Raw genomic sequence first — 25,346 nt, forward strand, 5'->3', positions numbered from 1 at the left:
GATACCCCAGTTTTCTCCTGCTTTCCACTGAGAGATTCCTCAAAGGTTAATTGTCCTTAAAATGCTCCTTACAATACTTTGCTGAACCTGAGCCAGGCAAGGCTGGGGGCTGCTTATGTGAGAGACATATCCCTGAGACTTGTTGTCATTGCTCCGTCACTTAATCGTGTCTGACTCTTTGCAACCCCGTGGACTGTAGCCCACCAGGCTCAGCTGTCCATGGAGAGTCTCCAGGCAAGAATACTGGAGTGGGTTGCCATGTCTGCCTCCTAATGTATTGCAAAGTACTCTTACCCCCAGGGACACTCCAGGTATAGGTCTCATGACTAAGGAGTAGTTGAAAGACCCCAGAGCTTATCAGACTTCAGTTGAGGAGAAAAGAGGATGGAAATACATCTTTGTGTTTTCTCTGTGGCTTTTTTGGGGGTGGGGGGGCATGCCAGGTGGCATGCAGGATCTTAGCTCCCCAACCAGGGATTAAACATGTGCCCCCTGCTGGGGAAGCACAGAGTCTTAATCACTGGATCTCCAGGGAAGTCCCTTTGTGTCCTTTTTTGTCTGGAGAATAGCTCTCAGAGCTCTGTTGATAAATCCATGTTAGCATCAGGTGTCAAAGCTGCCTGGTATGCCCGGGAACTTGACTCCCTTGCCAGTGAAGAATCTTGTGATGTCAGGGGCTAAGGTGCCTTCGGCAGCGTCAGGACTGGTGGACAAACACAGTCATGTGGTGGGTGTCTTAGCTCAGGCTGCTGTAACAAAACACTATAAGCTGAGTGGCTTAAACAACAAGAGTTCCTTTCTCCCAGTTCTGGAGGCTGGGAAGTCCAAGGTCAAGGTGCCAGCATGATCGAGTTCTTGGTGAGGTGAGGACTCTATCCCTGCTCGGTGCCTTCTTGCTGTGTGTCCACATGTCAGAGAGAGACCTCTGGTCTCTTCTTTTTTTAGGGTATTTCTTTCTTTTTAGGGGGTCATGCCATGCAGCATGTAGGATCTAGTTCCCCTACCCAGGGATTGAATCCATACTCCCTGCATTGGAAGCATGAAGTCTTAACCACTGGACCGCTGGGGAAGTCCCTTTCTTTCTTTCTTTGTTTTCTTGGTGGTGCTCGGTCTTCATTGCTGCGAGCGGGAGCTTCTCTTTGTTGCACTAGAACCCATGGGCTTCAGAAATTGTGGCTCACAGGCTTAGATGCTCCACGGCATGTGGGATCTTCCTGGACCAGGGATTGAACCTGTGCCCCCTGCATTGACAGGTGGATTCTTAACTGCAGGACCACCAGGGAAGTCCCCTTCTCTTCTTCTTCTAAGGGTAATAGCAGTCCCATCACGGGGACCCTACCCTCATGACCTCATCCAAACCTAATTACCTCTCAAAGACCTTCAAATACCTTCACATTGAGGAACAAGGCTTCAACCTCTGAATTTGGGGGGACGCACAAACATTCAGTCCATGAAAGCTATTGACAGCTTGGACTCTGCCCCCAGACAGACCTGAGTGTGAAGTTGGTTCTACCACTTACTAGACTTCTGAGTCTCTTCTACAAAGTAGGGGCGATGATTGTGTCTGCCACATGGAAGTGTCATGCATCTATGGTCAGAGTGACAGAAAAACAAAAAGTAGAATGGTGGTGAGCAGGGCCTGCAGGATGGCGGAAATGGGGAGATGTTGGTTAAAGGGTACGAACTTTCAGTTATAAGATGAATGAGTTCTGGGGACCTAATGTACAGCATGGTGACTCTGGTCAACAATACTGTACTGAATTCTTGAAATGTTCTCAGAGGGACTTCCCTGGTGGTCCAATGGCTAGGGCTCTGAGCTCCCAATGTAGGGGGCCCTGGGTTTGATCCCTGGTCAGGGAACTGGATCCCACATGCTGCAACTAAAGATCCTGCACGCCACAACTGAGACTCGATGCAGCCAAAGAAATAAATAAATAATTTAAAAAACTGTTCTCAGAGAGTAGATCTTAAATGGTCTCACCACACACGCACAAGAAGTAACTGTGTGTGATGGTAAACGTGTTACCTAACCTTACTGTGGTCATCATTTCACAATGCATTACACTGTAGACTCTAAACTTACACAATGTCATTTGTCAATTATATCTCAATAAAGCTGGAAAGAAAAGAGTAAGAGTCATGTGCTCAACACATAAATATTGGTGAAGCCAGGGACACGTTGCCTAAAGGTCTTTCAGGAATGGATGTCTCTGCCCCCAAACTCACAGGGAAGGGAGGTGGTCCTGGGCCTCTGTGGGCACTGCAGAGGGGAGGAGGTATCCCAGACAGGCTTCTCTATAAGGACAGGCCTAAGAGAAGCTGCAGATTCTGTCATGTCCCTGACTCATGCTGAGGTTACACGTTAGATTAGCAATATATTCCCCTAGTTCCCAAAAGAACCTTCTCCCCAGTCATCCATCTGGTCCCCTCCTCACCCCCCTTTTGCCTCTGTGTAATCACTTATGCTTTCCTTCCCTCCAGAATGCCCTGTCTCCGCACCCCATTTTTTGCCAGTGTTATATGAGACATCCTTCCAGGCCCGGGGTTCAAATGGCACTTCCTTCAAGGAGCATTTAGTCATCAGCTCAGTTCCAGGGGCGACTCTCCCTTCCCTCCATTACATACTGTCCAGACCACTCTCGGCCCAGCAGCTGCTGCCTTGCCTCTTGGTGACTTCTGGGCACATCTCAAATCCACTGTCATAAGCATCCTGGGCAAAAGAACCCAATCTTCTTTACATAGGGTTCAGGGAATGTTCAATGGGGTAATGAATACGTTTTCTAGCCCTCGAAACCCATGGAACTTTCTGAAGTCTTGGGCCACTGAGGCATAGCAAAGAAAGCTTTCCTCTCTCTTCTCAGCTATTTTCTGGTCACTGTCTTTCAAAGAGTCATAGACTGGGCAACCTTCACCCATGCATGTCACGGTGAGGAAACCTAGGCCCGGAGAGGGAAAGAATGTCCCTTACGGTCACACAGCAGGTTTAGCAGACTTCTGTTGGGGAGAGGGAGTGTTGATGTCACTGTGATGGTCCAGGGCCTTAACGCCTGCAGCCCTTAGATCGGCCACGCCACAGTGAGCACCGTGTCAGTGTCACTGACACCTCATTACGATTCTTCTGTCCTTTGTTATCAACCCCTCCTCCTCCCACCAGGTCCTTTCCTTTCATTTCAGGGGCGAGAAGTACACGGAGGGTATTAACTATGCCAGAACATCTTTACGAAGCAGCGGGTGAGAAACTGGGCTGGTAGTTTAGAGGACTAACCATCTTTATTACTAACCCCAGTGGCCTAGGGTGATTTTTGGGTCCATCGTAGACCTCAGGCCCAACAAGTAGGACCTGGACGAATAACTGGGTGTTGTATTTGCCCCTGTGTTGCGCTGAAGAGAAAATGAAAGGAAACCTGCTTCCCTTTCTGCAGGTGCCAGCAGACCGGCTGTGTCTGGCGTATTGCCCTCCAAGGCTTTCAGGCCTGCTCAGTGGTCACCTCAGCCCAGTGCGTGCAGCAGCCACAGAGGGTCTGCCCAAGCTCTGTCCCTCTGTCTGTCTGTCCATCTGTCAGGCAGCCTACGGAAGCTCTCAAGCTAGGTCCTTGGGAGGACAGGGTGTCCAGAATCCGTTTCCATCATCTTTCTCCCATCACAGGGTTGAAAGCAAGATTTTCCATCTGACCGGTTGTACGTGTGCATGTTCAGTCACTTCGGCCGTGTCTGACTCTTCGGTGACCCCATGGACTGTAGTCCGCCAGGCTCCTCTGTCCATGGGGTTTTCCAGGCAAGAATATTGGAGTGAGTTGCCATGGCCTCTGTCCAGGGAATCTTCCCAACCCAGGGATCGAATTCACATCTCCTGTGTCTCCTGCACTCTGCAGGCAGATTCTTTACCACTGAGCCACCGGGTAGGAGGGGCATCAAAGTTATCACTGGGAACTGGTGAGGGACAGCTTTAGCTGACTGCCCCACTGGGACTGGGGAGTTGAGTCCCAGAGTCTGCATCCTACTGGGAGGTGAGACAGGACAGGCACACACACCAGGAGACCGCTTTTTCCCAGAGGAGGACTACAATTTGCCTCCCTCATCTAAAAACAAAATTAAATGCAAATTGGGGGCAGGTCCAGGAGAAGGACTCTGAGAATGGAGACCAAAGTTCCCTTAGTGGGCTGAACCATTTCTCAGCTTCTATTCCATTTCCGGGTTGGTGTCTGATTGGGTGAAAAAGAGCGCGGCATCCAGTTCTGGCTGCTGAGCAAGGGAGCCCTGGGCACTGGGGAGTTTTTAGTTGGGATTTCATGTGAGCAGTTAGAGAATTAACTGGAACAGCAATTCTCCTGCCCCAGATCTGATTCTCGGATCCTGTTGTTTGTCTGAGTCTTTGCAGAGAACGTGACCATTCTATTCTCAACATGATGTTCCAAATGGCCCTCACAGTTTTTTTTCAGCTGGACGGGGGAGCCTGGTGGGCTTCCATCTATGGGGTCACACAGAGTCGGACACGGCTGAAGTGATTTAGCAGCAGCAGTAGCAGCGCTGGGTTGGCTGAAGCTGCTGTACGTACTCACTTTAGGGTCTTTGTGACCAAGAGTGTACTTGGCCATTCATTCATTCACTTATTTACTGATTCATTCACTGAAACCGCTCTTTCAAGGTGCCAAGTGTACAGTGTGAGCAAGAGAGATGAGGTTCCGACTTTCTCAGAGCTCTCAGTCTAACAGAAGAGATAGGTATTGGTTGATTTACAAGAGCACTGAGTATTCAGAAATGCAGGGCTCCCTGGTCTGATAGTTAGGGAGAGCTTCCTAGCGAATAGCCCACACACCGCAGTAAAGACCCAGTGCAGCCAAAACATTTTTAAAAATTTAAAAAGATTGGAGGGAAGAGTAGGAGATAGCCAGGCAGAGTCGGGTGGAACATTTTGACCAGAGATATACCATCCTGTACAAAAGTTCTGAGAAAGCAAGAGAGAGCCAAGAGGAGAATGGGGCAGATGACGCTGAGAGGGAGGTGAAGGCCAGGCTGCAGAGCCTGTGTGCCACTCCAGGGATGTGGTTTTTTCCTTCTGACAGCGATGGGAAGTGTTCTCAAGCTGCTGTGGGATCCTGGAAAACTGTTTCCTCCAACTGATCATTCTAGCTGTGATGTCAGCCTCACGAGCGTGTGACTTCTCAGACCAGCAGACCCAGCTCAGATGTGACCACTGTGCGGCTTCCACTCACCACAGCAGACGGCATTTCATTTCTGTTTTCTACTGTCTTCCTTAGAACTTACATCATGTGTGTTGGTTTCTCATGTCAGCTGCTGGCGTCAGACTGTGAGACTAAGCTGATCAGTCCAGGACAGGCAGCAGTAAGCTTGGGGGAAGGAGAAGTTAGGACTCTTCAGGTTTCATGATCAGCACCTGAAAGTGCCTTCTGTAAAACATGGATGTCATGGGACAGTTTAGAGACAGTGGGCTGGGCTAGGTTGAGTCACCCATGGGGGAAGGAAGGCAGGGTGTTCCCTTGAGGGAAGGAGTGGCTGATCCTCTGTAATCTCCTCTCAGAATCCCTCTGCTGGTCCCAGCAGTCTGAGTCAGGCTGCCGTCCAGTCTGCCTTTCCCATCCAAGGGGCATGATGATCCAACGCACACTGGGGACAGGTGTGTGCCTGGCTTTTGGGGTGGGACAGCCAGGGACTCTGGCATCCCTGGTGAAGGTGGCCTGGGCCAGATCAGTCCCTCTCTCCACCTCGAACATTAAAAAGGTAAAGTGTAGGGAGGATACCAAAGGCAGAAAAATGGGGAAAAGAACAGGGTGGGTATGAGCTTGCTAAGGAAACTTAGCAAGTTTCCAAAAGCCACTGTTCCTCCTAACCACATAGTGTCCTTAACACTGTTGGTATCTGGGGGCAGACATTCTTTGGGATGGTTCTGCATATTGCAGGACATCTTAACATCTCTGGCTTTATAATGCTCCTCCACATTTTCAAATACCTCCTGGTGGGGCATGGCATGGCATGTGTGTGCTCAGTTGTGTCCAACCTCTTTGTGACCCCATGGACCGTAGCCCTCTAGACTCCTCTGTCCATAGGATTTCCCAGGCAAGAATACTGGGGTGGGTTTTCATTCCTTCTCCAGGGGATCGTCCCGACCCAGGGATCGAACCTGCATCTCTTGTATCTCCTGCATTGGCAGGCAGATTCTTTACCTCTAATTGAGGACTACTAACTCCAGTGTTTATGGGGACAGGATACATAGAGCTTTGCCTTATGTCCTGTAGATGGCTGACAGACAGACTGGATAAGTCCCCGCATTTCCAAATATCTTAATGAAGCTTTTTCCAGTGGGATGGTTTTTCTTCCCAGGCCACTCATGGGGGCTCCTGCTGTCTCCTGGCCCCAAATGGAGCTCCCCCTGATTTCTATAGCCTCTTTGCTCACAGTGGTAACCTAACAGCCCTGTGAAAAATCCAGTGGATGAAGCTGAGATTTTATTGCAGACATTTCCAGGCCTCTTGGCTGAACGGTGTCCAGGGTGGCAGGACAGTCAGCTGGCTGAGGCGCTGCTCCATTGGACCACCAGATGGCGCTCGAGAGCCCCCGTTGTCTGCCGCAGGACCACTGGTGGCAGAGGAGACTGCAGAGGGAACTCATCTTAAAGAGGCCTGGTCCTTAAAGAGACAGGCCCACACACAGAGAACTTGAACGGTAATCCTGAACCGCACTGGCTAGGCTCTGATGCTCCTTTGTCCTCACCTTCTCGAATGTGAGCCGCCACCTCTTGCAGCTGGTCTCCTTGACGACCTGCCCTCAGCCCCTGCGGGCCCCCCTGGACCCCATAGGGACGGGGCCCGCCTGGCTGGTGGCGTCAGAGCTCCTGGCAGAACAGCGCGGGGCTGAGAGTCATCTGCAGAACTCTGGCTGAGACAGCAAGAAGCACAGCCAGCTTCAGGAGAATAGTGGCCACGGGAGGGCAGAGGGCCAGCCTGTGAGCTCTGGCCCCAGATGGACTTGCCTCTGCTTTACTCGGGGCTGATAAGGTTGGAGCCGTTGAACTTTGTCTCTGGGTTCTGGGGACTTGGAGAATCCTTCCGTCTCTTCTGCCTGCCTCTTTCCAAATGCTGATGGGGACGCTGTGGTAAGTCATTTAGGAAGCAGGGTGGGGGGGCGGGGCGCACCAGACCCTACGTTGATCCCTTGGATCAGCTCTCAGAAACCTCTGTGTTGACGGGTGGAACAAGCCGAGCCATGTCGGGTGAGGGCCACTTTAGCTAGAACTTGGCACAAGACCCTCCCGAAATTTCAGCTTGCCTAGTATGCTCTTCCCAGGATGCTGGACTCACTGTGGCCCTAGCTATGGGAGTGGGGCTTCAACTCAGCTCCCAAGAAACGTGGAGGGGACGTAGGGGGAGCCTCACCACTGCAGGGACCTGGATGTCACCAGGCTTCTCTCGGCCATGGTACCGAGGGAGGCAATCAGAAGGTGAATGGAATTTTCTAGTTTACATCTTGCCATGACTCTTTCATCTTTCCCATGACTCAAGCTGAGATAAACTTTGGAAGAGAAAATGAAGAAGCGGGAAGGGCTTTCAGTAAATCCGGCTCCCTGTAGATCTCACTGCCTGCTGGAAGAGCGAGGAGGCTGGGAAGAGACGGGGAAGAAGAGGGCAAAGGACAGAACTGTTAAGCCAGACCTGCCCACTTAGAGGTGACCCAGGAGAGGCCTGGGGAATTTTCTTCTCTCCAGGCTCAAGGGCTAAGGGTGAATCTTAGAAGAGTAAGTACTGCTTTGCTATGCTGAGCCTAAAGGAAATGGAGCAAGGAGCCAGAAACAGGCCATTCTGGGGCCTACTGGGCAGATAGGAAGCCTGAGAGGCATCCATCTGGGTGCCCACCTATGGATGGGAAAACTGAGGCTGGCAAGGCTCAAGACTGGCCTGAAGCATAGAAGCAGTGGGGTTTGGCTGGCATTGGAGTTCAGGAAATTGTCCCTGGATTGATTGCAGCCAGCTTGTCTCCAGGATCATTTGGTCCGATGGAGGAGATGTGGTTTTCTCTGAGAACCAGTTCTCGTTTTGCTTCATCACTGGTGGCTTTGGGGGTTTCTGGAGTTACGTTCCTCCTGTAGCTCTGATTGCTTCCTCCCTGAGTTTAACTTCACTCTGTTCACTTTTAGTCACTCATTGCAGCCCAACACAGAGATAACCCATGTGGACTCTGGATTCAGAATCTCGGTTCATTTCCTAGCTGGCCAATAGCATACCTTGCTGTTTCTATGGGAAGGAATGGAGAGAATGGTAGTGCCTACCTCATTGGCTTATTACGAAGACTGAGAGAGGCAGTCTATGTGAAGAACATGGAGCAGTGCCTGGCACTCAAGAAGCACTCAATCAAAGTTAGCTGTCTTTAGTTTTATTTATTCAGCATGTATTATTGAATGCCAGTCTATTGGGCTTTTGGCAGAAAACTGATCCAGGGGCATGGTGTAGTTACGAGTGCCTTGGAGGTCTACCTGAGCCTCATTCATCCACTGGGCAAGGTGCAGTGAAAAAACATGCAGTCCTAGGTTTTTTTTTTTTTTTTTTTGCTGTGCCGCACAGCCATGGGTGATCCTAGTTCCCCAACCAGGGATCGAACCCTTGCCCCCTGCATTGGAAGCCCAGAGTCCCAGCCACTGGACCATTGGGGAAGTCCCTCTTCCCAGCTTTTAAAGAGCTGATCTGCCAGGAAGGGTACAAAAGATATTTTGTCTATCAGGTCAGTTTTTTGGTTTTTAATTTGAATGCGGAGACCACCCCTACCCCACCCCAACCACCTGTATATCCTACCTGCACACCCCGGTGCTCCCTGCAGACCTCAGAGTGGGGAGGGGTGCACAGACATCCTCTTCATCACCAGTGACCCCCGTGGGGACTCCCAGGCCTTCCTGTTGTTCCCAGTGGAGCTGGGTTGCTAACAGTGAGGGGGGGGAAAAAGTGGAAATAAATACCTAGTTTTGGTTCTAAGCATGATCCGCTTTTTCCCACCCTGGCCGAGTGGCTGGTAGAGGCAAGAGCTGGGTAATGGCGAGGTGGGGAGTAGCACGGCCCTGGGGGTTCTGTAAGAGAGGCTGCTGACGTCAGATGGGCTGTGCCTTCTTCCCACCCGGCCCACATTAGCAGCCCTGAACAGTGCAAGTGTTAGTCTCTCTGGTCATGTCTGATCCTTTGCGACCCCATGGACTGTAGCCCACCAGGCTCCTCTGTCCATGGGATTCACCAGGCAAGAATAGTGGACTGGGTAGCCATTTACTTCTCCAGGGGATCTTCCCGACCTAGGGATCGAACCCAGTTCTCTTGCATTGCAGGCCGATTCTTTATCCTTTGAGCCACCAAGGAAGCCCAACCAATGCTTAAATCCCTCTTAAATATGCTGATGAGGCAGGAGTAGCCGCTTGCTGTGGGAGGTGAGGAGGACAGGCTGAGTACACAGGCCAGAGGGAGGGCTGGGAAGGTAGAGTGTGTTCACCCAAAGGACTAGGCAGCAAAAGGTTGGTGCAGGCTTGGAAGATGAGCTGTGATGGGTGCTGACTCAGTGCCTTGGGGTGCACGGGCAGGTCCACACTAGCTGAATCAGGGTGGCCTGTCCATAGGAACGTCCCCCAGCTACTCTGACAGAAGGGGGTTGCTGGCAGAGCACATCATCTTGGGTACAGCGTGGGTGAGAATGGCTCTAACTCCTTCCTTCCTAGGAGTGGTATTGGGTCTCCCCCACCTCCTCTCCACTCAGTACCAGGAATCTGGAGGTTTCTGTTCTGGCCTCATGTCACCCGGTGCTTCCGCACACTTGTCCTATAGCCAAGGTTAGAGTCAAGCCCTGTGGTGGTAATGTCCATTGGAAGCCATCCTATGTAGCCATCAAGGGGTTTTGACATAACTGCCCTTTCCTGGGGCACATATGTTTGAGAGAGTTGTGCAGAGAAGGAATAGGACTGGAAGAGTTTTCTAGAAGATAGCCTCTAACCCATGGTTCAGCAGAGATTTCCAGAGGCCTCTGCCACCCTGCTTTCAACCCTGTCAGTGGAGTTAGCATGCGTGGCCCTCCACTTACTGTCTGGATGGGTTACTTAGCTGCTCAGGGCCTCGGTTTGCTCATCTGATAAATGGAGGGAACTGAGATCATAGTGAGGTGGTTGTGTAAGCAAAGCACTGAGATCCAAGCCAGGTCCGCTGCAGGCACTCTCTGTTAATTACTAGAAGTGTTCCTTCTCACTGGTCTCCTAGGTCCCACTCCCCTCTCCCTTATGTTGTGTTCTGGACTGGAAGGTTTAGAACAGGATTGGACAGAATGTAGGGGAAAAAAGCAGAGCTAAGGAGAGCAACTAACATTTTAGCTTGAAAAAAATGCTGAAAATAGCTTGTTTAAGCCTTTGTAGATAAAAATGTAAAATGTATGCAAATGTATGTGACTCACGCAGAAACATGCATCCAAGGCCTCCTTACAGTCAGTGCCCAGATGTCGCCATCAGGCAGTGTTCAGAGAAGGCCCAGGCTGCCTTGGGGAGGGGCGGAGGGTGCGGGGGGGGGGGCGGGTAGGGGGTGATGGAGATGTTGGGCAGGGGGGCAGTATTGCTGGTTACCTGGGCTGGTATCCTGCTTGCACCTTTCTTCTGGGTTCTGTGCCTTCCGTGTGGGAAGAAGAGAGGCCCTGGGCCCCTCTCTGCTCCTCCGTCTCACCGTCCTCCCTCTGGTTCCTCCAGGAGCCCGTTTGCTTCCTCTCCCATCCCAGCTCTATTTCTGGAGCGTCTCATTGGAGATGCACGCCCCCCTCTCTGCCAAGCTGCAGGTGCCTGCTTGCTTGGTCCTCCCAGTCTTGTGTGCAAGTCAGAGACAGTGGGAGGGTGACAGCTAAGAAGGGAGACCCACAAGAGCCAAAGTTAGGGCCTGAGCCAGGAGGCCTGGGGTGGGGGGGAGCCCAGTGGATGCAGGGAGGGGCCCGTGTGAACTCCAGGTTGAAAAACACCCACTGTAGCCACCTGTGGATGTTTGTACCCCCAAAGCACCTTCCCTTGCATCTTCCCCAGGGGCTCACCCCACCTCTGCGAGCCCAAGGGCCCCCACCTCACCTGGGGCAGCTCTGGAGGTGCTGCCTAAGCTGCTGCAGGGGCTGGATTCAGGCTTCCTTTCAGCATCATGCAAAAGGGTCTGCTTCTCCTTTTAAGAACAAGGTCTGAAACTAATACTATACTGCGTGTCAATGATACGGCTTTTCATTTTTTTAAAGAAGAATTAGATCGGTGGTTGTTTGGAATGATGAGAACAGCACTCCCCTCCCTCCAAATGCTCTGGGATGCTGACAACACTTCCCCATGTAGAAGCCAGGTGAGCTTCATCTTGTAGGCCTGTCCATTAAACTGGGTTCCCTAAAGTCACTGCTGTTAAAGCAGCCTGGGGATGAGGGGTGGAAGGGTTCACTGCATCAGGAGAAACCTCACTCTCTGAGGTGAAAGCAGGGTAAGTGGCCCAGCATGGGGGTTCCCTTGTGGGCCCGCTGCCTCCCTTCCCTGGGGTTCAGGAAACAAGCTTCGGGCTCCCTGCCCTGGACCACCCTAGCCTGACCCTCTGGCCCCTCCAGTCCCTTCTTCAGGGTCCTTTGGTCCAAGGAGGCCTGCAGCTGAATTGCCTTGGGTCTCTTAGAAGCAGCACCCAGTGGAAGGCATAAAACTCCCCCACTCCAGCTTCTTCATTGCCTGTTTTTTTTGGAGGGGTAGGGGGGCAGTGGTCTTAGAAGGAATTTTGTTTCTAAAGGTCTCTTCTCAGAGGCATCTTGAGCCAAGACTTCCCTCAACTTGTGATTATGCACCCTTGGTGTCCCTCCTTAGATGCGCTGCCGCTGGAATTCCCCAGAGAAGGTTCCTGCCAGGGACCCAGCGGAGACCCTGGGGTCTCTCCTCTAACCCTGTTTGTCCTCCACGGCCCCTCGACGACCCCCTCGTCCTCCTGCTTTCCTCTGCCCACCCCCCCGCGCCTCCCTGGTGTGAAGGGCAGGGAGCAGCCTGGCTTTTAGGTCAAGGGTGTCTAAATAGACGAGGCAGTGTTAAGGTTTGGAAGGAAAGAGTCCTTGGGCAGCCAAGGCTTCCCGCGGGCGGGCTGGACGTTAACCCCGTCCGCGCCGCTCCCCGGGCTTGCCGAAGGGAGGGGCCTGGCAGCCGCACTGGCCCCTGAAACTGCGCTTAGAGATCCTGGGGTGGCAGGTGATGTCACCCCTGCGGGCCCATAGGTCTCCCCGCGGCACCTAGTCTGCGGGTTGCCAGAATTTGGCCAAGCCCAGCGAGGGGAAGGAAGAGGAGTCTGGGTCTGCGTCGCCCCCCGGAGAGTCCCGCAGACCCCCTCCTCGGCCACCCGCTGGAGTCCCTCTCCGGGTGGGGGTCACCCGGCTGCTCCCCGCACCTCCGCCGGGGGTCCGGAGGCGTGCCGCTGCGGGGGAGGGGGCGCGGGAGCCTCGCGCCGATTGGCCGCCGTCCCCGCCCCCCGCCCCTGGGCGCCGCGCCGCCCGGGGGAAGTTGCTAGTTGGCGGGCGGGCTGCGGGGCCGCAGCTCCGGGATCCGCAGCGGGGCTCGCGGCGGCCGCAGGGGCCGGAAGGGCTCCCGGGGGCGCTCGCCGGCCCTCGCCCGCCCTCCCCCTCCTCCCGGGCGGCTCCGATCGCTCCTCCCTGCTACCTGTTTCCCTGCCTCCCCCTCGCCTCCACCCAGCGCTCGGCAACTTCGGCCTGCGGGGCCCGCCGCCCGCGCCCTCCCTCCTTTGTTGTGCGATGAGGGTCGGGTTTCCGATCTGACGGAGCCTTCGCCGCCGCAGCCGCGCGGAGCCGCGGGCATGGAGCCGCTGAGCCATCGGGGCCTGCCGCGCCTCTCCTGGATCGACACCCTCTACAGCAGTACGTGTGTGCGCGCGGGCAGGGGAGGCCAGGCGGGATCGCGTCCGGGAGCCCCGCGTGGAGCCCCGACGGTCCCCGGGGTTCGCGTTGCCGGGCTTGGCTGGAGCGGGCTGGGGGCTGCGGGCACGGCCGCCCAGGTGCCTGGCGGGCCGGGAGGCGGGAGGAGCGGCTTGGCGCCCCGCGATCAGTCGCGGATGGGGTCCCCAGAGTGGACTTCCAGCCGGAGCGGGGGTGAGGGGGGGCGCAGTGGATCGACGGGGCCGGGAGAGCTGTGTCACCCCTCTCCCACCTGTTGTGTAACCGAGCTCTCCCCAACCCTGGAGCGGAGGGCAAGAGCCGCGTAGGGTGTTGACCCCCGCTCCCCGACTGGCTGCTCCTTCTGTGCACGCCGAAGCAGAATGGCCATTTTGGTGTAGTCCTTGGCGCCTGGACTTGCCATCCCAGGGACACCCTGAGGCCAGGGTGTTTCGGGGGTGGGGGTGGGGTCGTATGGTAAGGGAAACTGTAGGTGTCAATCTCCGTGGGGGCCGTTTGGATGAAGGACCTGAAAACACCCAGCTCAGCAGCCTTTCCTGCCAGGCTCATCATCACCCCCACATTCACCCTCCTTCCTCCCCTACCCCACCCCCCTAAAAAGAAAAAAAACAAAAACCAAAACCCTTCTCCGCGTCTCCACCCCCCTCGTTCCCAAATCTGCCTCCGTCATGTGACTGCTCCTGCACTGGTGCTGGGGATGTGTAAGTGATCACGCCTACCTTCTGGGGGCTTGCGCCCAGCCTTGAGCGCCCTCTTCCCCTCACCCCGTCCCTCCACCCCACCCTCACTCTTGCTTAGGTGGCTAAAGCACTGCATTTTGCCCACCCCTCCCTTGAGACATCATCCCCAAGCTTTCAGTGGTATAGGAACAGAGAGGGTTCTACTGGCTCCTGAAGAAGGTAATAAGTGGATTTTGCCCTCCCTGGTCGCTTCCGTGGACCCTGCTCACTTTCTCTTACGAGGTCTCCTAGCCTAGGGTCCCATGGGGGAGGCAGGTGGAACCAGGTTCTCCCTTCTGGACTCTAGATGCCATGGAACAAGGCTACTTGTCAGGGTTAACCTGGTTCGAATGGTGGGGAGAGTAGACAAGTTGATGCCTTGAGCCCCAGATTCTTGCCCTGGAGGCTTCTCAGTACTCATTACCCAGCCTCTGACCTCTGTATCCCCTGGGGTCCCCATCATTCCCCGTAACTTTTTCTCCCCTCCCTTCCCCTCCTCCCCCTCTATCCTTTTCCCTCCCCACTCCCAATCTGTTTTCCCTTCTTTTCCTCCCCCAGCGGCTCTCCTTGTGAAGGTTCATTCTGCTTTGTTTTTTCAACATCAAAAGAGCAAAGCTGGATCCCCTGGGTGTCAGTCCTGCGCCAAACCCAGCCACTCCATCTGCTCCTTCCCCTGCAGAGGCCAGCACCGTTGGGTGAAGGTCAGGGTCCACGGCTGCTGTGTGGCGTGTGTGCACACATGTGTCTGCCTGAATGGGGGCACACATCTGCTCAGAGCCCGGCTGCAGATCAGCTCCTGACCCCAAAGGGAGGATTAGTGACCTCCTCTTCACTGTGCACTTGCAAAAAACAGTCATAACAATGCCTCATATTCACATCCAGCTTATGTTCCTGAATATTTCTGGCTCTTTGCAAAACCCAGCCCTGCTTTCCTTATTTCCCAAGGCATAGAATCCTACACAAACCTGTCTCTGGCTTTCTCTTCATTGGCTTAAAGAAGGCTCCCCTACCTGATCATCTGATCAATTCCAAGTTTGCTGTCATCCTCCAGTATACCCCAACACCTATCTCTCCACCCTCACCGCCCCCTTCAACACATACACACCCTGGAGCAAAGCAGCAAAATTGCTTTGAAAATTTTCAACTAGAGGAAGGTGGGATTGGAAAAGGGAATTAGACCGAGGGCTTCTTTGTGGGGGGTTGCCTGTTAATCAGCCCTGACTCAGGCAGTCTGGCATCTGAGCTGTCTACCCTTCTGCTGCTGCCTTGGCCTCTGGGCTCCTGGGGCAGCCTGGGTAGAGGGGAGGCGGGTGGGCACTGGCTTGGCAGCAATGTGAGGAGTCCTTGCCTCCTTCTTCCAAACAGCTTATTGGAGAGCTGTAGAATGAGGCTTCCTGGGGAGGTGCTGTGCAGTCATGTTTGGGCTGTTAGCCATGAAGTTTCCTCTTGACAAGAGCCTAAATTAAAACAAATACCCGAGCTGTCATTTGCCTGGCAGCATGGTTTTGTGGCTCCCAGAGGAGGTTCCCATGCCTCTCGGGAAGCTATTTGGTTACAGGTCTCACAGTCCTGGGATGGCAAGTCCCCACAAAAGCCAGATCCATCAGGAATCATAAAGGGGGTATACACAGGGCACAGGGTAGCCAGGATACTTCTCAGGTACATGAAAGACCTGGTGGCAGTGATAGTAGCATCTCCAAGGACCTACCATGTGCCAGGCACTGTGCTGGGTGCTCTCCATCCAGTCTCTGCAAACTCACAGACTCACAACTCTGCAAGATGGGTAGTCTTATCTCCCTTTTACGGGAAAAGCGGCTGGCTAGGATCAAATCATTATCCTAGGTCACATGACTGATAAGTGACAAACCTGGGATTCAGATCCTACCCTAGGATGTTGAGGAAGACTCTTGAGTGTCCCCAGATATGTTTGAGCTTATTCACACTCTTGGAATGGGGGACATCTGTCACTCTGGTCCTCTGTCTCCGCATTGTCCCCAAAATGGTCCAGCAGGGTAAGGGGTCTCAGTGATTCTGAGCCTCACTTGACTGTCTCTTGTAGGAACTGGAGACTGGTCCTGAAGCCAAGGCAGGGGTGTTTGAGGCTCTGTCTGATTTCACTGAGGCTGGTGGTTCTCTATGCCTAAGGTGCCAGCCCCTCCCCTCACACACTTCTTGCCTTTGGAATTGTCAGCTCCTTCTTTCTGGCTTTAGCATCTGTACACACTTCCATGGCAGGTTGATGGTCCCTTGACAAGGGACTTGATACGCAGATTCCCTCTTTCCCCTACAGTTGAAGTCCTGAAGGTCTGCAGTGATGGCGCAAGGAGATGGGTTGGCTCCCAGCTGCCTGTGTGATCTGGGATGGACTGGAGCAAGGTCTTTGCCCGTGGTCAGCTAGCGTGGTGGATGAGGGTTCCCGCCACCCTACTTCCTGTCCCTGGACCATTCATTTTCCTACATTCACGTCATAGCATCAGCTGTGCCTCTCAGTGCCTTGCCTAGATTATTTCCCTGAAGCTGGTGTGTTTCTCTCTGTACGGAGGTGTTCTCTTTCTCTCTCTCTGTGTTCTCTGCCTGTGTTCTTCATTTTATCTTCTCTCTTTCACCACTCCTTCCACTACTTAGCACTTTCTCTTGGCTTCCTTTTGTACCATGGGATCAGGTTGGATCAAATTATGTTCTATAGAATAATAAAAATGGGGGGTGCTCTGAAACTTTCTCTTGTCCCTCTGAGTGGAGGTGAAAATCTTTCACTATATGTTCAGGATTTCTTTAAGAGAGAACTGAGGACTACATTTAAGGTATCCCTTTTCTCTTCTAGCCTCTTTTTTTCTCCCAGGAGTTTTAACTCTGGCCTCAAATATGCTGACTCTATGGAGCCAAGCAAAAGCCTCTATTATTGGGATGTCATAGAAGGCAGAGCATGATCATCTGTTATTAGAACCTGCCTTTTGGAGCTCACTTCTGTTACCTGAAACAGCATTTCCAAGGGAAATTTCTGTCTCCGGTGATATTTTTATGCCTCTTACAAACTCAGTGCCCTGTCTAATGGCCAGGAAACCATCTGGGGCTATGAGAATACAAACTTATCTCCAGATGACCATGAACCTGTCTCAGTTTCCCACCATATTCCTATATTAGCTGCACCAAAGACCAAGCCACTGGCCTGACAGTCGGTGTGGGCTTGATCAGGGCAACTCTCTTACCCAGGCCACGTCAGACTAACCCAATGTGTGCCAGTGAACACCTGCAAATGGATGCTTTCTTGTCCCGTGGCTAAGCCTCAGCCATTTATTCCTGTCTGTCATCGCCAGCCCGTAATTGACATGACTGCTGGAGTCTGATAGGTGGGCCTGGCAGAAGAATTAAGTCTCCTACTCGGAGAAATGTAGTTTTTCGTCATTGTTGTGATTGCTGGTGTTACTTTTCTTTAGAGAAAGGAAGGAGTGACAAGAACATTTGTGAAGAATCAGCTTGGTGGGTAGAAGATGGGAGGAGGGTGGGTAGGAGGGAAAACTTGGGTGGTTCTCTGGGTCCGGGGGCGATTCTGACACCTTTGTTATGCACACTCCTCTGTAGGGTGAAGCTCTGATGTCTCACGTGGGTGCAATGGAGATTAATTGGTTAATATTTCTCGAATGTTTTGAAGAGGAGGAGTGCAATTGAACTGCTCAGCTGTCCAGCTCATCCCAGCTTTTGTCACTGAGCAGATCCACGAAAGGCTGCCCGAGGAGTGTGGAAGGGGCTGGGAAGGGTGCAAGGGGACGGGCAGGGGCAGAGTGTTGAACCAGGTTCTTCGCTGGCGCCTGGCCCAAGGCCTCGTGCCGTAGTAAGCCCACAGTAAGTTTTGGATGCACCACGAGTGAGCATGAGAGGGAAAAGAAGACTTCCGGGTTCCCGGCTCCTTTAACTCCTTACTCCATCGAAACCCCAGAAGCCCATTAGCTGGCCCATTCACACGTTTCCGGCTGTGTGGATCTGGTAATTGTAGTAGCTCGTAGTGGAGCCGGAGACCCCCCAAGGGAGTCCCACGCATTGCTGGGGCTTGTGATTCCGTGACTGGAAGCCTTTGCCGCCAGTGTTGATGTGCAGCTGTTTGGCTCGGCTGGAGCCCTTTGGGCTAACAGGCAGCTTCAGGACAACCGCGTGTCTTCTCCACGTCATCAGCTGCCTCAGCCAGGCCCCTGGCTCTGGTAGGCTGAGGGGATCCATGGGGCTTGGAGGACCCGCCACATTCTACCTACAGGGCCTTGGTGCTTTCCACTGAGTACCAGGGAAGAGGCCTGCAGGCTCACCTCTCTCCAGGGCTGCGTAGAAGAAGCTGATTTTCCTTTTGACTTGTGGTGTTGGTCTGCCCTTGCTTGCATTCCTTTGGGCAAGATATGGCCGGATGGAGCCATGGATGCCTCTGGGGGCAGTGGGAGCATTCTGCTTGTCCCTGAAGCTGGGGGAGAACTGATCCTGTAAATGGGGGAGAAGAAAGAAGTCAGGGCTACAGGCAAATGATAGGATGCACCCGGATAAGAGGGTTGGGGATAGAGGCCCAAGCCTATCCTTTGCCCAGGGCATTTGGCACAGAGCCCTCTGAGATGGGGCCAGCTGGACCCATGACCCACTGCAGATGGGGCAGCCAAATCTTTTCCCCCAGGCTCAGACTTCATCTGGGCCTCTCTCGGTTTTCTGCCCTTGCCCTTTATTCCTGTCTTCTCTTCCTGCCGTTTCTTCCCCACCACACTGCTGGATGAAAAGCGAATATGGGTTTACTGGCCACATAGAAACTGACAGGGTCCACGTGGTCTTTGGGAGACAGGGTGGGCTGTGTGATGACCTAATTGGTCAGGTGCCCTTTCCCGTTTCCTTCACCCTCATCTCTGAGGTTTTCATGTCCCTCAAGACCAATGACCCTCAACCTTTTTGGCACCCTGGGTGGGGAAGATCCCCTGGAGGAGAGCATGGCAACCCACTTTAGTATTCTTGCCTGGACAGAGGAGCCTGGTGCACTGTGGACCATCACAGAGTCAGACATGCCTGAAGCAACTTGAGCTGTGGGTTTACTCAGGACTGCTGGTGAAGAATGTGACCATAATTACCTTCATGGGATTGAAGGGCTGATCCTATTAGTGTGCAGGGCTAACCCCTTCCTCCTGGGCATTGCCTCCTGGCCAGCTGTGAGGGTTTAATGGATCAAGATCATGGAGACCGAAGATGTTGTATAATTAAGCCTAGTTATTTTCCGAGCTGGGGGTAGCCACTCCCCACAGCAGCAATTGATTTCCTCACTTGCGGTCACCCTATTTGGTTGCAAGTTACCCTGGGCCTAAGCGGCATACAGGCTGTCGTTTGGAGTGAATGTCTCCCTTTGAAGGTGCAGCTTTAGGAGAACAGTCCCCTTCTGAGAGGTCTGGGGCTTGGGTGACTCTGTGTGATGGCGCCTCTGGAGTTGTGCCATGGGGCCTGTTAGGGACGTATGTCTGAGCTCTGCAAAGCCACCTGGAAACCTCATCCATGGGTCTCTCGCAACCACTGGGCCCAAGGAAAAGAAAGCCCAGTAGTCCAGCCAAACTCATAGATACTAGGTTTTTCCGTTTGGTTTAGGAAGAATGGAAGAAGCCATAACGTTTAACTAGTCCTACTGTATGTCAGAGGCTGTACTAGGTACTTTCTTACATTACCCTAACAACTCACCAAGGCACCTTTTATCATCCCCCGGCCTGTGGATGAGGACTCCGAGGCTCTGAGAGGTTAAGTTATTGCCGAAGGTCTCCTGGTTTGAGCCGGGTCAGTTCTCAACTGTAGTTGAGTTGCAGATGGCTGCAACTCTACCTAGAGCCGATTCAACTGCCAACAGCAATAACGATTTTAGCCAACACCCATGAGGACCTACTGTGTGTCAGCATGCCCCTGGGCACTGCCCATGTGTTATCACTAATCCTCAACAGTCCCTACCTTATGAGGTAAGAAGGAATTATCACTACAGGGAGGAAACTGGGGCTCAGGGAAGTTAAGTAATTAATTCAAGGTCCTAGAGTGCAAGCCAGGAGTTGAGCATAGGATTGGCCTCTTTTATATATATATTTTTTTATTTATTTCAGAGAAGGAAATGGCAACCCACCCCAGTACTCTTGCCTGGAAAATCCCAGGGATGGGGGAGCCTGGTGGGCTGCCATCTATGGGGTCGCACAGAGTTGGACATGACTGAAATGACTTAGCAGCATTTTTATTTATTTGGCTGCATCTGCGTCTTAGTTGAAGCATGCAGGGTCTTTGATCCTTGCTGTGGCACTCAGTATCTTTAGTTGCAGCATGTGAACTCTTAGCTGTGGTATGGGGATCTAGTGGCATGTGAGATCAAACCCGGGCCCCCTTCATTGGGAGCGTGAAGTCTTAATCACTGGACCACCAGGGAAATCCCCTGCCCTCTTTCTCTTTCTCTGACTCTCCTTTGCCTTTCATGGCAGCTGGTATTTTGTGGAGGTTGACTGATCTGTTCATTTCTAACTAGAAGGACAACTATGGAGACGGTCTTGGTCCCTCCATGGTATTCGGACAGCTCTCAGCCTTCAGGTGCCCTGTAAGTGCCCACCGGCTGGGCTGCCTCTTCCTAAAAATGGATCCCAAGGAACCCTCCCATGGGTACTTGGAGCCCCTATCCCAGAGTTACCTCCTCCGTGGATTCCTGGCAAGAGGTACTGTGTGTTAACCCCAAAATAAATAAAGAGGAAGGAGAGAAAATAGACTTTGGGGGGCAGGGACGGGCAACAGCTAAGGCCCATTTTCAAGAGCTGAGCAAGGCAAAGGACAAGTAGGTGGGGACTAGAGAAGGAGAGGACTTGGCTGAGCCCTGGCGCATTGGCTCTGATCTCAGGCCTTTTTAAATTCACCTCCACAGTTTCCAAAGGGAAATAAAGCGAGCTCTCGGCCATAAATCAGGCCACCGTGCACCAAGGTCCTTTGCTGAGGCCCAGGGCCAGTTGGGCCACAGATCCAGCTTCTGCATTTGAAGTCACCCACGCACAGCATGCTAATGATGGGGTGGCTCCAGCGCAGGCCCAGAGTCCCCTGCCCAGAGCTCTCAGGCCTCTGCGGAGGCCGGTATCTGGGGCTTTCCACTGTAGCAGACCCCTCTTTGGCTGGAGCCAGAAAGGCTAGGACATGATCTGAGGGCTTGCTGCAGAGGGTTGGTGTGTGGAGAGTTTTTGCGGTGATGATAGAGGGGTAAAAGCCTGTCCTGAGCTGACCACCCAAGCAGGAGGATAAAAGTGGAGATGAGGGGACAGGAGGGTCGCCTGCATTCTCTTCCTTTCCCTTTGCTGCTCAAAATGTCACAGGCAGCTTCCTTCCTTCTGAGTCTGCAGGCGTTCTTAGGAGCTCCTGCTTGGTAGGGTGTAGGGACCCATAAACCTCCCCCCTCACTGGCTCTTCTGTTTGTAGAGAGGCTAACGTGAAATTTCAGCTGCCCCCAGGATCTTAGGCGTTCCTGACTCCTTCCTCCCACCACCTTGAACTTGCCCCAGCTTTCTTCCTCCTGCTGCCCTGGTATGCTCCTGTCCTCCGTGTGAGTCCGGGATACAAGCAGACCAGAGGCTCCACCTTGACAAGTCCATCCTTCAAGTGCCACCCGGTGGTAACCTCTGTCCCCTCCCCCACCCAGAGCTTTCTCCCGTCCTTCCGGCCCCGCCCCCAGCCTCCCTCCCCCTCCCCGTCGCTGCTCAAGGGAAAAGGCATCTTTCGGGGAAGGGCCAATGAAACAGGGCTGCCCAAGCCGGGGAGGGTTGAGAGGTCCTGGAGAGGGATCCTGTCCCTCCAAAAATGGCACTTTTCGTGCTCGAGCTTCTCCACTGTTCGTCCGGGTCGATGCTTGAGACTTTCCTCACCTCAGCAGGGCAGGACCGGGAAGCATCCATTTAATAGCTCGTGGGACGGGCTCTTGTTATCAGTTCTGTCGTGAGAGAGGAGCCAGAGAGCTGTGATGGGACCTGGAGATCTGCTTATGGGTGGCCTGGCCAAAGGAGTCAACTCCCCCCTCCCCCCTTCCCCGTCTTCCCCATCCCACCATTGGAATTAAGTTAGCAGAGGCCAGGGCCCCGTACAAAAGGGAGATTGGGGTGTGTGTGTTGGGGGGGACCCTACAAAAGGGAGATTGGGGTGTGTGTATGTGTGTGTGAAAGTCCCTACAAAAGGGAGATTGGGGTGTGTGTGTGTGAAAGTTGCTCAGTCTTGTCCAACTCTTCGACCCCATGGACAATACAGTCCCTGGAATTCTCCAGGCCAGGATACTGGAGTGGGTATCCCTTCTCCAGGGGATCTTCCCGACCCAGGGATCAAACTGGGGTCTCCTGCATTGTAGGCAGATTCTTTACCAACTGAGCTATCAGGGAAGCCCTGGACTAGATGAGTGACTCACTAACTCTTTGGACTACCGCTCATACAGAATACAGACAGTTTACATTGTGAGCCAGAGCACACACAAACTGAAACAGAAGTTTATGGGATAGTACTTACTGTTTTATCACATTTGCAATATACTCATCATTTTGTGCCCTTCTAGTCTGTTCCAGTCCACTCCATTAAAAACAAACCCGAGAAGTGTTGGTCATGACCTACGACATTGATTTCATGACCTGCAATATGAAAAAGATAAGTGGACGAGATGCACTACAAGGAATAATGATTTACAAAACTGCTGTAATTTATATACCACTGTTGTGATTTTTGCCAGCTTCACATACTTCTGTTATTATGGACTTAACTGTTTTTCTTTCCACTTGATTCATTATTTTAAACATCATTTACCTAGAAAGAAAAAAAATCTGCATTTCTTGCAGTAGTTTCCTTGCAAGTAAATAATGCTCAGCAGTGTTATTAGTTCTGGTTATACCCTGTTGCCCTTAGAAGGCTCTAGGTCTGAGCCTCCTGTGTCTCTGTTTAAAGGGAAGGAAACAGAAGATAGATATTAAAGACATACTGGTACCAAACAGTAGCAGGAAAGATTGAAAGAAATCAGGAAGGGAGTAATTTTCTCAACATGTGCTCTGGTGTGCTTCAGCGCAGCGTGGCAAGCAAGCAGGTGCTAATTAGAGGGCTGTGGCATCCGCATCCTCTGCCTCTATCCACCTGGAGTCCTGGGCCCCATATTTCCTGAGACGGGAGAGGGGAGGGGAAGAAACTGGTTTTTCCTAGGAACAAATATACTAGAGCAGATTCTCAAACTGTACTGTGCATTTTTTTAAAGATTTTTTTTATATGGACTTTTTTTTTTTTTTTTTTGGTCTTTATTGAATTTGTTACTGCATTGTTTCTGTTTTTGTTTTTTTGGCCACAAAGCATGTGGGATCTTAGGTCCCCAACCAGGGATCGAACCTGCACCCTCTGCATTGAAAGGTGGACTCTTGACACTGGAGTGCCAGGGAAAGTCTGTTGTGCATTTTAATAGCCTGTGTGTGCTTAGTTGCTCAGTGTCCAGCTCTTTGTGACTCAATGGATTGTAGCCCACCAGGCTTCTCTGTCCATGGGGATTCTCCAGGCAAGAATACTAGAGTGGGTTGTCATGCCCTCCTCCAGGGCATCTTCCCAACCCAGGGATCGAACCCAGTTCTCCCACATTGTAGGCGGATTCTTTACATCTGAGCCACCAGGAATATCGCCTGAGGATCTTGTTAAGATGCAGATTCTTATTCAGTAGGACTGGGCTGAGGCCTGAGATTCTGTATTCTAGCAAGTTCCCAGGTGATGCCAGTGCTGCTGCTGATGGTCTAGGGACCACAATTTGGGTAGCAAGACCCTACGGTTCTTTATACCCTCTCCTATATACCTTGTGGACCCTGATCCAAGTCAGACCCTTCTGTTTCCCAATCAAAATAATGAAGCCATTGATGGGACACCTGGTGAGTACCATACCTGAGCTGGTGCTCTCACTTTCATAATCTCATTTCATTCTCACAGAAAACCTGTGAAAGGTTGCTACTGTCATTTTAAGGAGGAGAAGAGGGAGTGGCCATTGTGACTGGCCTCTGCTGGGGACTTTGCTGGGGCAGGGGGGACACCTGCCATGAGGAACACCCTAAGTCCCCTCTGCCTACCCTCTTCCTGAGAGACAGGAGCCTAGGCAGCTGGCCTTCGTGAGTTCTTCTGTCTAGACAAAACCTTCCCTGTCCCCATCCCCCAACACCCCCTGCCCAGAGCAAACTTTGGTGTTAATGGAGCAGAAAACCTCAGTTGTTAATTTTCTAGTGCATCATTGAGAGGGTTAATGAGTAACCAGCTGGTGTGCCACCCAGCTCTGTGGAAGGGCTGTGTTTTCCTTTGCATTTGGTCTGCAGACGTTTTGCAGACTCTGTGGCAGCTCCTGACTTGGATGAGTCAGTGGGCATCTTGTGCCATTTTTGGGTGCAGAACTTTTAGAGACCCAAAGCAGGGGCTTTTTTTTGAAATTAAGTTACTGTTGGCTGCACTGGTCTTGGTTGCTGTGTGCAGGCTTTCTCTGGTTGCCAGGAGCAGGGGCTACTCTCTGGCTGAGGTGTGGAGGCTTCTCACTGCAGTGGTCCCTCTTGTTGTGGAGCACGGACTCTAGGATGTGGTCCCAGCAGCAGTAATGTACGGGCTTAGTTACCCCGCAGCGCCTGGGATCTTCCTGGACCAGGGATCAAACCAGTGTCCCCTGCATTACAAGGTGGACTCTCAACCACTGGACCACTGGAACTTCAGGTCCTGTCTGCGCTCTCTGGAAAGGATGGACGGGATGCAAATCTGATGAGGAGCTGTTTCTTGCCTGAGGACCCATGACGGCTGGTCAGCTCCCATCACAGCCAGGCCCTTGCTGCAGACACCTGAGCAAACACCCTCCCTGACCCTGAGATGCCACTGTCCATCCAGTTGGCTGGTACTGCACTCAAGCTGGGGGCTTCCCAGGTGGTGCTAGTAGTAAAGAACCTGCCTGCCATTGCAGGAGACATAAGAGATGCTGGTTCAATCCTTGGGTTGGGATGATTCCCTGGAGAAGGTCATAGCAACCTACTCCAGTATTCTTGCCTGGAGAATCCCATGGACAGAGGAGCCTAGCAGGCTACAGTCCATGGGGTTGCAAAAAGTCGGACATGACTGAAGCAACTTAGCACGCACACATGTGCCCACCCACACTCAACCTGCTCCGTCTACCTCTCCTCTGCCCAGAAATCCTCGGTGGGGCATTTTCTTCCCCATCCAATCCAAATGCCTTCAAGATACCTGCTGTGCTGCGGGACACCTCGCACTGTCCTTTCAGATTTGCCAGGATCCCAGCACGCCCCCCCCCTGCTCTAGCCATTAAGACCCCTCACCACTCCGCAGCCAACCTCTGTGCTTAAGCCTCAGCCCTGGTTACCACCACCTCCAGGAAGCCCCTCTGCCTGATTGGGCACTGGCCTCAGTGAGCATCCCAGCTCAGAACCTGAACACTGCTTGCTCAGGCCACGCCACTGAGCCCTTTTATGTTGTTTCATAGTGTTTACCAACGTAGGCTTTGTGCTTGTTTTCATTTCTTCTCTGCCAGACTCTAAACTCCTTAGAGGCACGAAGAATAACAAAGGCTGCCATTTAGAGGGTGTCAGACAGTATCCTTAAGCACTTGACAAACAATGTCCCATTTAATCTTCAACCCCCCTGCAGAGTTCTCAACTATTTTTATCCTTTTTTTTCCCCCCAAGATTTTGGAAAGGGTAAACAGTTTTC

General features: G+C 52.6%; 1 protein-coding gene across 2 annotated transcripts in view; it reads left to right on the top strand.

Moving 5' to 3' along the window:
• The window catches only part of ABR (ABR activator of RhoGEF and GTPase), a 191,771-nt gene that overhangs the window by 33,126 nt on the left and 133,299 nt on the right, over positions 1 to 25,346 (top strand). Inside the window, exon 1 of one of the 2 annotated variants that reach the window (XM_055402859.2) lies at positions 12,649 to 12,885. The exons of the other annotated variant lie outside the window; for it this stretch is intronic. Coding sequence (XP_055258834.1) covers positions 12,825 to 12,885 — 61 coding nt within the window. The 5' untranslated portion in view covers positions 12,649 to 12,824. Of the gene's footprint in view, positions 1 to 12,648; positions 12,886 to 25,346 lie in introns of those variants that run through there. 2 annotated transcript variants of the gene reach the window in all.

The sequence above is a fragment of the Moschus berezovskii genome, chromosome 20 (genome assembly GCF_049115385.1).
Source record: "Moschus berezovskii isolate FMDL1 chromosome 20, NW_MosBer_1.0, whole genome shotgun sequence".
NCBI classification, from domain to species: Eukaryota; Metazoa; Chordata; class Mammalia; order Artiodactyla; family Moschidae; genus Moschus; species Moschus berezovskii.